This window comes from Mixophyes fleayi (assembly GCF_038048845.1).
Source record: "Mixophyes fleayi isolate aMixFle1 chromosome 4 unlocalized genomic scaffold, aMixFle1.hap1 SUPER_4_unloc_2, whole genome shotgun sequence".
In the NCBI taxonomy this organism is placed as follows: Eukaryota; Metazoa; Chordata; class Amphibia; order Anura; family Limnodynastidae; genus Mixophyes; species Mixophyes fleayi.
In genome coordinates this window covers 197246-211241 of record NW_027445888.1, presented here as the reverse complement: position 1 = coordinate 211241, position 13996 = coordinate 197246, and the positions used below count along the sequence as shown (strand labels likewise).

General features: G+C 40.2%; 1 protein-coding gene across 3 annotated transcripts in view; it reads left to right on the top strand.

Annotated features, from left to right (window-relative positions):
• The window catches only part of LOC142111301 (cytokine receptor common subunit beta-like), a 110771-nt gene that overhangs the window by 29960 nt on the left and 66815 nt on the right, over window positions 1–13996 (top strand). The window contains exons 1-2 of one of the 3 annotated variants that reach the window (XM_075193798.1): window positions 5993–6012; window positions 11253–11334. The exons of 1 other annotated variant lie outside the window; for it this stretch is intronic. In XM_075193798.1, coding sequence (XP_075049899.1) covers window positions 6008–6012; window positions 11253–11334 — 87 coding nt within the window. In that variant the 5' untranslated portion in view covers window positions 5993–6007. Of the gene's footprint in view, window positions 1–5914; window positions 6013–11252; window positions 11335–13996 lie in introns of those variants that run through there. One more of the 3 variants, XM_075193800.1, reaches the window with a different exon arrangement.

Below are 13996 nucleotides of genomic sequence, written 5' to 3'. Positions count from 1 at the left end.
ATTAAAATAATCCTCCTTCATACTTTGGATGTCAATAGTAGGATCAGGTTACAGCAGAGGTGTCATGTTTTTTTTTCAAGTCTTTTAGACCAGACCAGATGTCAAAATGTTGTGCTGAGTTATCTGCATCATCCCTGGGTCTCTTGGGAAAGCTAAGGTTTTTCCTAGCAGCAGTTGACTGAGAAACTGAAGGAGGAGACGCCATCCTGTCACGTAACACTTGAGCTGTCATCTTGCTCACCAGGAGCTCCTTGCATCCCTTGAGATATGGATCAGTTGGAAACAAAGAGAAGACTTAGCTCTTAAACCGAGGATCAAGCACAGTTTGATCTGATTTCAAGATTTTGATAACTCTTGGATCCTGGCGAAGCGAATAAAGTACTTGATCTACAATTCAGACATACTTGGCGCAATTGCTTTGTTTCATTTCCTCCTTCAGTTTCTCAAGCTGCTTTTCCAAAAGTCTAATTAAGGGAATCACTTGGCTCAAGATAGCTGTGTCTGAACTCACTTCACAGGTGACTACTTCGAATGGCTTCAGCACCATGCACAACACGGAAAGTATTCTCCACTGTGATTGAGTAAAATACATCCACCCTCCTTTCCCAATGTCATGGCTTGTGGAGTAAGCGTGGATGGCTTTTCGCTGTTCCTCCATCCTCAGAAGCATATACAGGGTGGAATTTCACCTTGCTTTAGTTGGTGTCAGGGCAAATGAAATTGCTCTTGTAGCTGCTGCAATCTCCGGCATGCTGTTGCCGAATGCCGGAAATGTCCAGATATTTTATAGCATCTCCTGCACGTCCCTGTCATTTTTTAAAAAGCTCTGCACCACCAAGTTTATTGTGTGAGCAAAACAGGGAATGTGATGGAATTCACCCAGCTGTAATCACAATATTGGTGGCGTTATCAGAAATGACATATCCTGAGGAGAGTCCAAGCGGGATAAGCCATGTTGCAATGACATCCCTTAGTTTTTGTAACAGATTGTCAGCTGCATGCCTCTTAGTGAAGCCAGTGATACACAGATTAGCCTGCCTCTGAAAAATGTGACGTACTTGGGTACATGCTGCTGCTTTTCCTGCTGGTGAAGGCAAATCACCAACCCAGTGGGCTGTCACAGTCATATAATCTTTAGTTTGCCCAGTTCCGCTTGTCCACATTTCTGTGGTTAAGTGTACAGTGGGTAAAATGGCATTTTGTAGCCCAGTAATTACATTTTTACGAACCTTCTGTTAGAGGTAAGGAAAAGCTTCTCTAGTAAAATGGTTTTGTGATGGAATTTGGTAATGGGGACACAGGACCTCAAGTAACTGTCTCAAACCAGCTGCATTAATAGTGGATATTGGACGCAGATCTAATACTTTCATAGTCGCCATGGTGTCTGTGATCCGCTTTCCGACTGGGTGACAGCTTTCATACTTGCTTCATCTTGCAAAGGTTTTTTAACAGTCAATTGTTGTAAACTACTAGTACTACTTCTTGGTCTGCTTCTGGGTTGAAGATCTACCCCCAGCAGCAGTAGCAGCAGTGGGACTAATGCTCAAGAATTCTTCTGAGGAATCCAGGATAGTGGAGGAGTCATCTAGCCTTAGCAACTTGGATGCAGGACTAACTCTGATCGCCACTGAGGATATTGATGAGGACGGTGTTGTGAGTGTAGATTGCAGGTGTCGGAATCTAGCTGAAAGAAAGGACCTAGCTGATGCTGGACTGCTTGTTGTTATTTTTTTAGCATAAGTTTCTGATTTTCCCAACAGCTTGCCACGAACTCGCTTCAAATGGCGTAACATGGATGAGGTTCCTAGATTGTTAAGGTTCCTACCTCTACTGACTGTGGCTTTACAAACTCTACAAATGGCTAAACAACTGTTGTCAGGATTTGGGTGAAAAAAAAATCCACACCTAAGAGGTGGATTTTTTTGTCTTATGTTCAGGCATGACAATGGCCTTCTTCTTATCATGTGCAAGAACTTCTTCCACTGGTGCAGGCCTTACACAAACAACATCATCCTCATCGACATCCTCATTAGCACCCTCATCAGCTGCACAAATATCCCCCTCATCCTGTTGCAATTCCAAAGTGGCATCCTTAATTTGTGTATCACTGGCTATACTTGGGCACACTATCAGAAAAGTGAAGCTTACACATAGCACTGGTGGATAGACTCTACTCAGGGATTTGTGTCATTTGTGAATCTGAACATATATTTTCCTCTAATGCCTTACTGTTTTCTTCCAGCTCGGCTTTTACACGTAAAAGTATTTGGTCACCACTTTTGGAGTCAGAATGACAAGGTCTTGCTTAGTCATGACTGACCTTACAAGAATATGCCTCAGTGACAGTTGCAGAACTAACACTCATAGAGAAAGGCAAAGGCCTCTTTCTTTCCTTCCCACTGCATGTGTAGAAAGGCATGTTGGCAATTTTGTTTTTCTGCAGATAACTTTGCCTGGATTACAGGTCTTTTTTTAACCAAGGTAAAAGGTGTTTTTTTACATTTTTGTTTCTCTTATTTAAAAACACTATGTAATTTAACATAGCAGATGACGTAGAGGGATTACTATCATCATGACTGGTGCAAGCAGCTGCTTGGTGCTCTTGGTCTTCTGTGTACTACTGTAAATCCATTTTGATAATACAGTATAGTGTGACTTCATATTAAGAACAACACTGCCAGCCCTATTATTTCTATTTCAGCAATAACAATTAGCAATGGAGCAATGGAGCTCTCCTGTTTGTGTGTGAGCTTTATAACAGAGTGCAATTTCACTGCAGATTTAGACCACAACTGCCAGCCCTATTATTTCTATTTCAGCAATGACAATTAGCAATGGAGCTCTCGTTGTTTTCAATTCTGAGGGCGCGCAAAAGTATTATTATTATTATTATTGTCTTTGACTTATAAGGCGCCACAAAGGGTCCGCAGCGCCGTACATTACATATACAGAAAACAGAACCAAGACACAACATGATACACAAATATATACAAACACAGGTGACAGGGTAAAGCAAATCAGATTATATCTGCCAGATAGTGAAAGGGATTGTAGAAATCAGCAAGAAGAAGGCCGAAGATTAATAAAACAGGGAAAACAGGGCTAGCGAAGCAGGCCAAGAGGTACAGAGGGTGAAGGAACAGTAGAAGGAGCATTCAAGGAAAGAGGGCCCTGCTCATGAGAGTTAACACCCTAAAGGGAGGGGGAGACACATAAAGGGTGGTACTAACTAGGGGAGAGAGCCAGGACATGAAAGTTAGAAGGACTGATAGGCTTGAATAAAGAAATGAGTCTTAAGGGCACGCTTGAAGCCTTTGAGAGTAGATGCTAACCTGATGGAAAGTGGAAGATCATTCCACAGCGGGGAGCAGCCCGGGCAAAGTCCTGAAGACGAGAGTGAGAGGAGGTGATCAGTGAAGTAGTGAGGAGGCGGTCAGAGACAGAGCGGAGGGGGCGGGTAGGAGTGTAGGTAGAGATGAGATTGGAGATGTTGGGAGGGGAAGATTGACTAAGAGCTTTAAAGGTGAGGGTGAGGAGTTTAAATTTAATTCTGTAGGGTATGGGGAGCCAATGTAGTGACTGTTGGAGGGAGACCGCAGAGATAGAGCAGCGGGAGAGAAAAATGAGGCAGGCAGCAGCATTGAGGATAGACTTAAGAGGGTCAAGGCGAGAATCAGGTAGGCCAGAGAGAAGAAGGTTACAGTAGTCAAGGCGAGAGATAATAAGCGAGTGAACAAGGGTTTTCGTGGCTTCCGTGGTGAGAAAGGGACGTATCTTAGATATATTCCAAAGGTGGAAGTAACAGGATTTAGAGAGGGACAGAATGTGAGGCTTAAATGAGAGGGAGGAATCAAGGATGACCCCAAGGCATCGGACTTGGGGGACAGAAACGAGGGTTCGGTTCGACTCTGTACTCTGATCTGCAAAGCTCTGTTCTCGGGGGAACTGAGCCTGAGAATCTCTACTTACTACCTTTCACACGTGTCTCAGTAGATAGCACAGAGCATTTTTATCCATTGAAGATTTATTTTTAATAAGCATTGTATGCACTGTACTCATTGAAAAGTTATTTATTTTGGAATGTACGCACTGTTTATGCAGAACGTATGTCCACAAATATTCATATCGTAACATATCTTAAGAAACACTTTAACTTGAATATGGGTGGAACTACATAAATGGTATGTTCTCTTTTTAAACATGAAAATTACGTTCGATTTACATTCCTACTTTAATGTATTGCAAGAAAATGTTTCATTCTACATGGACATGTGAGCAAAATGATCCTAGCAAAGTATTTCACTAACCATGTCAAAGATATAAAATTTCATCCATGCTTCTCCACCCCCGAGACACAGATGGCACAATCCTATGGCTGTTGTAAACTAATGCAGCCTCGCCCAAATTTTGTTTTTTTGTTCCAATGATGAAAAGTCATACAAATCTTACAAAACAAAAAGACAGTTGTCAGCGCTTATCCTTTACACTGCATATCTGTGTGTGTCTAGCAAAATGAAAACATGAGGTATTAGTTCATATTTTGATCAAAACATTTAAGCCTGCATCCCAGCATCAAGGGCACCTCATTATATGCAGGTCCTACACTAACCTATATGCTTTCAACACCATTACAATGCAATTAAAATCAGATGCACTCACCTCCCAGGTATAGGGGTTTACATCTAGGAAGGGCTGGCTTGTGAGCCACACCCAAATGTGCCTTAAATAGGCTTGATGGACAGCTGCTATGACAATAAGGCAATATTTTGAAACAAAACCAGAGAAAAAACAAGCCCACGCTCTGAATATCCCATATTGTATATGGTACCAGCTGCATGGCAATATAAATGCCCATACATGTATACAAAAGAAAAAGACAGTTGTCAGCGCTTATCATTTACGCTGCATATCTGTATGTGTCTAGCAAAATGAAAACATGAGGTATTAGTTCATATTTTGATCAAAACATTAAAGCCTGCATCACCTCCCTAGATGCTAAACCCCTATACCTGGGAGGTGAGTGCATCTGATTTTAACTGCATTTTAATGGTGTTTAAAGCTTATAGGTTAGTGTAGGACCTGCATATAATGAGGTGCCCTTGACGCTGGGAAGCAGGCTTAAATGTTTTGATCAAAATATAAACTAATAACTCATGTTTTCATTTTGCTATACAAATCTTACAAGCTGCAGAAGAGTAGTTTATCTGCATTGCTGGCAGTGGTTAAGCACTGATCTTAAATTGAAAGAACAGGTACCTGGCTACTCATCTGTACGTCATTCATTAACATTGCATTTAGGTGCAAAACTTGCAGTGAAACACAACATCCTATCAGAAAAGAGCTATTAACTGACTCATGCAAGTTACACAGTCTAATCAACTGACTTATTGGTTGCTATGGTTTAGTGCAAATTTCGCTCAGAATGTTAGGTAACCCATATCACCCAACTGTCCTGATTTAGGCGGGACAGACCCCCATATCGGGGTATATGAGAGGAATTCTATAATTGCCGTCCCGATTATCAGAAGTTGTATCCCAATTCGGGGACAGTCGGGATATATGTCCTTCTGAGGAAAACGCATACCAGTGACAGGTGCACGTGGCATTAAAGGAATGTTATTAGGAGTGATGAAGGAAGTTGGGAAGCTAGGTGTGGACACCCCCTTTGTCATGTACTCTGACCTGTCGTGTCCTGACTTCAGGTTCATCCATTTTGGGAAGTACGGGTAACCCTACCTACAAATGCACATATGGATCTTTAAATTTCTGGCAACCCTTAGAAGTGATCATCAGTGAACCATTTTATCTCTGTGCAGCAGTCTACTGCGCTGATACAACTTTACTTTGGAAATTTTGCCAGACCTGGGACGGGTCTGATTATCAGGAAGCAGAGTTTCGTTTTCTCTAGAAAAACTCTAATGTGAGAAAGAAAAGGAGGAAGTTGAATAGTGTATAACAGCACATTTTACGAGTGCTCTGCTAGATCGACATAAAGAAGAGCGCCTGAATGAGGTATCTCAGTAACACTGACTGCTCTTTATTGTTGTTTAGAAATGTAAATGTGCTATTATTATAGAAAGGGGGCAAACTTGTTGCTGCTGTGTCTGTGCTATTTACTACGTTACTATTCAGAAACACATGTATGTAACCTTTTCTGTGCAGAGACAGCAACGGACACAGGGACTAGCTAGCAAATTTTAGCTTAGGGGACCAGACGCTGTTTAGCAGCCCATAAGGAACATTTTAAAGGAAAAAAAATAGAGGTAGTCCAGTGACCCAGCCCAAGGTGCCCCCCCCCCCTTCCCCCAGCCAAGCCAGCCCCTGGATGGACAGTACGGGGAACAAAAGGGAAGGTATTCATATATACTTTAATGCAGGCTTTCCAGAGGAACAGTTCTCAGTGGGGTATTATAATTATACCAGGAGACCAAGGGTGTCTTTAAGGTGGAGTTTCACTACCTATGAAAATAAGGAAACAATAAAGAATACAATTTCCATGGATCTTTTGCTGCCGGGCAGTTGTATGCATAATAGCTTTCAACAGAACACACTAATAACAAAAGAATATGTGTCTGGCAACAACTTCAACTATAGAGATAGACTTGGAAAACAGCTGGTTTGGTGATTAACTGCTTTTTAATATTACATTAACTTTGAAAACAGAATATTCTGACCATAGTAATTTAAACATAAATGTTTTGTACACATGTTTATTTCTTTATATAACAGTGCATTCTAATGCAATATTTATTTGGTTTAAACCTCTTGAATACAGAATGTTCAGAACAGAGCAACTTAAATGTATTTTTTACTAACCATATCATTTAAATGTATTTTTAATAATCATATATTTCTTAATAAAACAAAGATGGTATACACATGGTCACAAGTAGAAGAAAACCATCAGCCTGCATCATATAATCTCACATTACCACATGTTCATTGGCCTTTTACAGATATTATAATCATTGGGTCGTCCTCCAATGTCACAAGACACGGCTCTGGTCACCGCTCTATTAAAAAAAAAAAAAGCAAAAAAACAACAAGACAAGTATATGTGTTCCAAGCAGGGATATCAAAAGGGCTATAATTGGGAACAAAGTTCACTTGCTGTCCGTCAAGGCTGCGCTTGAGGCACTGATTATGCATTTGCGGATGTCTCTACAATATTGCTTACTTCACATATTAGTAAATGCAATGCTTTAAAATTGCACTACCATCTAGGGAGGGGAGCTTGGCTTTATAGCCCTGTCCGCTCCCCAGATCCCAGGAGGCTCCTCTGAGCAGAGCGTTAACTTAAAATTCTAATGCCTGGAGCAAGAAAGAATGATGCCGCCCACCTAGCCCTCAATTTTAACCAAATGAACCTAAAATATTCATAAACTGTGCCCTCCTTCAGCGTTGCATGCTGGGTGGTCGCCCCTATCACACAGTCCTAGTTACGGCCCTGCCTCAGTGTAGCCCTGGTTAGTCTCACAGTTAGTCTTTGGAGGGGACTGAGTGGGAGGACCAATGAGAAGCCGTAATATAATTGGTTCTCCCACTCATGCCCCTCCCACTCATATTGCTGCCATTTTAAACTGGTGAACAGAAATGTTCTTCTTTTTAGGTGGTAGTGAACCTTTAATGGATCCTGCTTTTAGTTCTCTCTTCTGTCTGTATGGCCTTTTAGAGATACTTTTAATGTATTCATTAACATTTGACATGGGGAAGTAGAACTAAAAATGGCAGTAAATAATCTTTGAACCGTACCAAACAAACTGATCATTGCAAAGTTACCTGAGGCTGCACGAACACAGACTAGGTTATGACTGTGGGCTTGATCGTGGTACAAATGATGCAAATTCACATTCTTTACTGATTGTAGTTTGAATGCATTTGTATTTCCCATTGTCATATCCTTGTCCTCTTGCATTTTTAATTTCAATGCGATGCTTCAATTTCAGAATTTCCATTACCACTTATGTCACTTGTTTAGATGAGATCAAGAAATCATTTATTCATACCTTTCTGTCACTGGTGTGCACATATCAAATTATGTGACACATTTCTTCATGGTGTGCAATCAAAGAGCAAATAGCATATCACTTTATGTATTCTTGACGTGATTTCAGTATGAACTATATTCTTTAGTAAATATAGAAATTAATTTGGGGCTATTATTGTACAAGTAACTAACCATTTCATTCTGTGGGTTTGTAGTATATATTTTAGTTCATTGTCATAGGGACTTATTATTGCTATTAACTGATGAAACATACCAATATTCAAGGGGTATATTTACTATGTGGAGGTAGAACCACCGATTTCCGGCAATTTGAAGTCATTTTCTTCTAACACCAATTTTTTTTAAATGACATTTAAAAACAAATGACTTCAAAGTGCCAGGAATCGGTTGCATAGTAAATATACTCCTCAGGTTTCGGATTATTTAATTTAAACCACCGAGAGAAAAAAGGATTTGGGGCTAGATTTACTAAGCTGCGGGTTTGAAAAAGTGGGGATGTTGCCTACAGCAACCAATCAAATTCTAGCTTTCATTTATTTAGTACATTCTACAAAATGACAGCTAGAATCTGATTGGTTGCTATAAACAACATCCCCACTTTTTCAAACCAGCAGTTTAGTAAATCTAGCCCTTTGTCACCAACTTTTTCTGACTGTATAACTTGTTCTAGGGCATTGTCAATACCAGCCAAACTTTTCATTCATTTACATATGGATTTCCAATTTTTTCTAAAAAAAAAAAAAGTGTTTGCCATAGTCAGCTGAGTTTAGTTAATATTTTTTTCATTTAAGAATTTAGGAGCTTATTTATCAAAGGGTGTAAAGCTCTGTTGATGATGAAAATGATTTTTGTCTGGTGACCAGGGCTGCCAAGAAGAATTCAGGGCCCGGGTACAACAAATTCATGGGGCCCCCCTCATATTCAAGTAAGCCCCAAAATTTTTTTGCGACGCCTTACGGCGGCGCAAAACAATTTAGGTGTATGATCATACATTCAGGGGCGTGGCTAGCCAAACGGCGGTGCAAAAATTTTGGGAGGTGTGGTCATGCATTTGGGGGCGTGGCAAACGTGCCATTGGGGCGTGGCTAACATAAAAACCACTAGGCTCTCAATTCGCCGGAGCGTCACATATGTTCAAGCACTCCTGACTTTCAGGACATCTACCACCACAGTGTAGTATACAAACAATGCAGTGTGTACACAAACAGTTCAGTCTTGGCCTACACCTTACATTGGGCACAACATTCACCAAAAATTGGTATTGTCCCTACTAGAATCACAACATTTCACACACTGTGCTGCTCTCTCCTACCTGTTCTTCTCACTTTCTCCACCTGTGGCTGCTGGTTTCTTTAGTTGTGGCTTGTCCGGATCCAGGAATGTTGAAGGACCTATTTTGAAAAAAAAATGGCTACATTTAGAAAATTACAGCCAGCCCCGGCGTTAAATCAATAGCACCCACAATTAATAATTAGGCCTTCCTCCAGCCCCAACATTAAAATAATACTATTCACATTTAATAAATAAACTTCCTGCAAACAGCCCCAGCAGTACCTATTTCTTGCAACCATCACTGCCATTAAATAATTCAGTCACATTTAATAAATAGACCTCATTCTCCCTAAACTCACCCCAACATTCAATAGCCCCCAAAACTTTTTTTCTCCTCTGTTCCTCTCTCCTTTTTTTCCTCCACTGTTCCTCTTTCCCACTTTTTTTCCTCCTCTGTTCCTCTTTCCCACTATTTTTTCCTCCACTCTTCCTCTTTCCTACTTTTTTTTCTCATCTGTTCCTCTCTCCTTTTTTTCCTCCACTGTTCCTCTTTCCCACATTTTTTTCTCCTCTGTTCCTCTCTCCTTTTTTTTCTCCTCTGTTCCTCTTTCCCACTTTTTTTCCTCATCTGTTCCTCTTTCCCACTTTTTTTTCTCCTCTGTTCCTCTTTCCCACTATTTTTTCCTCCACTCTTCCTCTTTCCTACTTTTTTTTCTCATCTGTTCCTCTCTCCTTTTTTTCCTCCACTGTTCCTCTTTCCCACATTTTTTTCTCCTCTGTTCCTCTCTCCTTTTTTTTCTCCTCTGTTCCTCTTTCCCACTTTTTTTCCTCATCTGTTCCTCTTTCCCACTTTTTTTTCTCCTCTGTTCCTCTTTCCCACTATTTTTTCCTCCACTCTTCCTCTTTCCTACTTTTTTTTCTCATCTGTTCCTCTCTCCTTTTTTTCCTCCACTGTTCCTCTTTCCCACATTTTTTTCTCCTCTGTTCCTCTCTCCTTTTTTTTCTCCTCTGTTCCTCTTTCCCACTTTTTTTCCTCATCTGTTCCTCTTTCCCACTTTTTTTTCTCCTCTGTTCCTCTTTCCCACTATTTTTTCCTCCACTCTTCCTCTTTCCTACTTTTTTTCTCATCTGTTCCTCTCTCCCACTTTTTTTCCCTCCTCTGTTCCTCTTTCCCACTTTTTTTCCTCCTTTGTTCCTCTCTCCCACTTTTTTTTCCTCCTCTGTTCCTCTTTCCCACTTTTTTTTCTCCTCTGTTCCTCTCTCCTTTTTTTTCTCCTCTGTTCCTCTTTCCCACTTTTTTTTTAATTCCTCTGTGGCTCTCTGCTTTTTTTCCCTCCTCTGTTTTTCTCTCCCCTTTCTTTATAGTACTGTCCATCTCTGTTTTCCTCCCCTTGCCTCTCCGTTTCTTTACTTACCTTTTGTCAACTTCTTTCCTTTCTTTTCTTCTCTTCTGTCAACTTCTTTCCTTTCTTTTCTTCTATCTCCTCTTCTGTCTTCTTTCTTCATGCTGGCTGCAGCGTTCCTCACTGACTGACGGGCGTGGCTTGATGACGTCACGCCCGGCAGTCAGTGTGAATGGAGAAGAGGAGAGGAGGGACACGGCGCCGCGCGATCACGTGAGTATCGTTTTTTTTCTTTTTCTTTTTTTCTTCCAGCTCCCCCCACCAACGAATAACCCCCCCCCCCCCCCCGCGGGAAAAAAAATAAAAATAAATAAAAATCGCAAAAAAGAAAATTATAAAAAAAAAAAAAAATTTAATTAGCGGAGAGGGCCCGGCCCGGGCCCCCTGGCATGGCCGGGCCCGGGTAAAATGTACCCGCTCCCCCCCCCTCTCGGCGGCCCTGCTGGTGACACAGATTTTCTAAATTCTTCTATTAGTGTTTTTTCTTTTTTTGAATAAAGAACTTTTTAATGAAGGTATTAAAATATATTTTAATACATTTCATCTATTTTTAAACTGTTTTCCATTAGTAGTGGGATTGAGAACCGAGTATTAAGCTATCAGTTCCACTACTCATTTCTGAATCGGCAAGCTGGACATATCTGCAAACTGGTAAGTTAAATTGTGTAGATAATTTTTTTTTTTCTTAAATAAAAAATCTTACTTGGTGCCAGTATTGGGGACTTATGATTAAAATAGGCCCTACAGTGTTTTATTGGCTAGACAAGGTCTCAACTGGGACAACTGGCTTAGCCTGGAGAATGCTAGGTAAAGAGACAGCTCAGCTTGAAACTCAAACCCCCAGGGGTAAATGTATCAAGCTGAGAGTTTGCCGGCGGGTTTGAAAAGTGGAGATGCTGCCTATAGCAACCAATCAGATTCTAGCTGTCATTTTGTAGAATGCACTAAATAAATGACAGCTAGAATCTGATTGGTTTTTCAAACTCGCCGGAAAACTCTCAGCTTGATACATTTACCCCCCAGTCTTAATTTAGAAAATGACAAATTTGCAAACTCAAACCTTTGATAAACACACCTTATTTTATACATTATTAATTGTAGAAACTCATGGTTTTGGTAACACAATTCTGCTCTAGTAGTAGTTTTTATGCTGTGTTGTAGGCTCGGAATTCAGAGCATACACGTGGTTGCAGAGAGATTGCAGCTGTTATATAGTGGTGGCTATATAAATATCTGATGCTGATGATGACCATGGAGAGTTAATCATAATCATCAGCGTATACTACAGATGTGAATCAATTGTGAGCGAATGTTGGTATAAATAAAGATAAATAAAGAGAGGAAAATATAAAGATTTTCTTTGGATCTTACTGCTGGCTTAGGGGCCCCCTGGCTCTCCAGATTGCAACTGTTTGGGGACCTGTAATTAAGCCCCTCACTCAGATTCGGCCATCAGAATTGATGTATTAGCTCAATGCATTACTACCTTCTGCTAACACAGATGTGTATGTGTTGTTTTCTGTGTACAGCTGGGTCTCTTTGTATCCATCGCAATGAAATAAAATATATGATCCTCCTAATTTAAAAATATCAATAACTTTTCCTTGTACAAGTGTGAATACTTACCTTAACAATAGTATAGAGATACAGCTTGACAGTGTTAGCAGTAAATGCTAAAGTTACATTAATCTAATCATACACAATATAATAATGTAACAAAGTGCTTTTTCATGAAAGAATAGTGTCTTGACTATTATTGATAAATGAGAAGCTGCATTTGCTATTTAAAATATAATTAAATACAAACATACCCACAGCCTTTGTTTACCCCTTTAAAAATACAACGGCAATCTTTCCTGCAGTAGTCCAAATGGAAATGACAAATAAGTAATACGAATAGATATCCGCGACTTGATATAATATAGCCACAATGCTAATTAATTCAGCTGGAGAGGTCGATATAGAGGCAGCCAATCAGAAGTGGCTAGAAAGTGCTTATAGTCATTATCATTATCTTTGCACTAGTCCTCCAGTACCCGAAAGAGATATGACTCCTAAGAGGCATCCCTAGGGATGCATCCACGTTTAAATATGTCACATTTACTCTCCCAATATTTGGGTAGGTGGCCTCGGGACATGGGAGTGGCTACGGCTAGATGGGGGCATGACCGCAGCACTTTTGATGTATTAAACTGCACGTTCTCTCCTCCAGTCCAAATTCTTCATACCCGTGTGCATTAGTGCGCACATCAACCGTTCACCACTGCAATACCTCCCTAATTTCCCACTGATCAGGACAAAGCTGTTCTGATCGGGATGGCGGGAACGAGCCCTCAAATTGGGACTATCCCACCTAAATCGGGACAATTGGAAGGTATACACTCTTGTGAACGTGCACTTATTGTCCTCTGCTTACACAAAAAATCTGCACACGGACGCAAAATAATAATACATCCTAAATGATTTTCTTCTGTTATCGCAATCCTGAGATGAAGATAACAGAACAGGTATTGCACTGGTACAAGTTAAATAGGCTTCCACATGCAAAGGCTAAACCGGCAAATCTTACTTCTGGCAGTGATCGTGCCGGTGGTAGCCCCCTTTTTTTGTATTGGGTGAAGTGATAAATATAAATATGCCCATATCTTTACATATAAGTGTCATAATAAATGTTATATATATAAAGTGTGTTTTGCTTTGTACAATCTTTTTATAATTTTTTTTACACATTTGATATTGATTTACCCCTCTAAAGGAAGAAATATTATGTGTTTTAAATGCAATAACAGCATGTTAGATGTCAGCGACATTTAAGTTAGATGATTCTTAACATATTCTCAAACACTTACTAGACCCAGGGGCTTTTCCTTCTCTATGTAAACCCTGCTGATAGTTTTCCAGAAAAGGAAATAGGAGGAAAGTTTTGATATTTGCATTCTAGAACACAGTGCACAGGAGAAAGATTTGTTGTGGGTCACTGGGGGGGTTCATGGGAACCAGATACTGTCAATGACAGGAAGTACAAGGGTCCAGGGCATAGGAAGCTACATTTACATCCTGCTACGGAAAGGAGTTCATATGTATTAAATGAATGATGTTTGGATGATCACATGTTACATATTAAAGACATTGTAATAGTATGGGCGCCTTTCTGACCAATCCATTCATTCTAGGTCAGATAAACAGAAAATTTCAGAGTTTAAGTAAAATGGAGACAGATCAGACTCTTAAGTTTGCTCATAGACTGTAAGGAAGGTCAGGATAAATACATATATGACTATTATATGTCTTCCTCTGTCATGGGCACAATTCT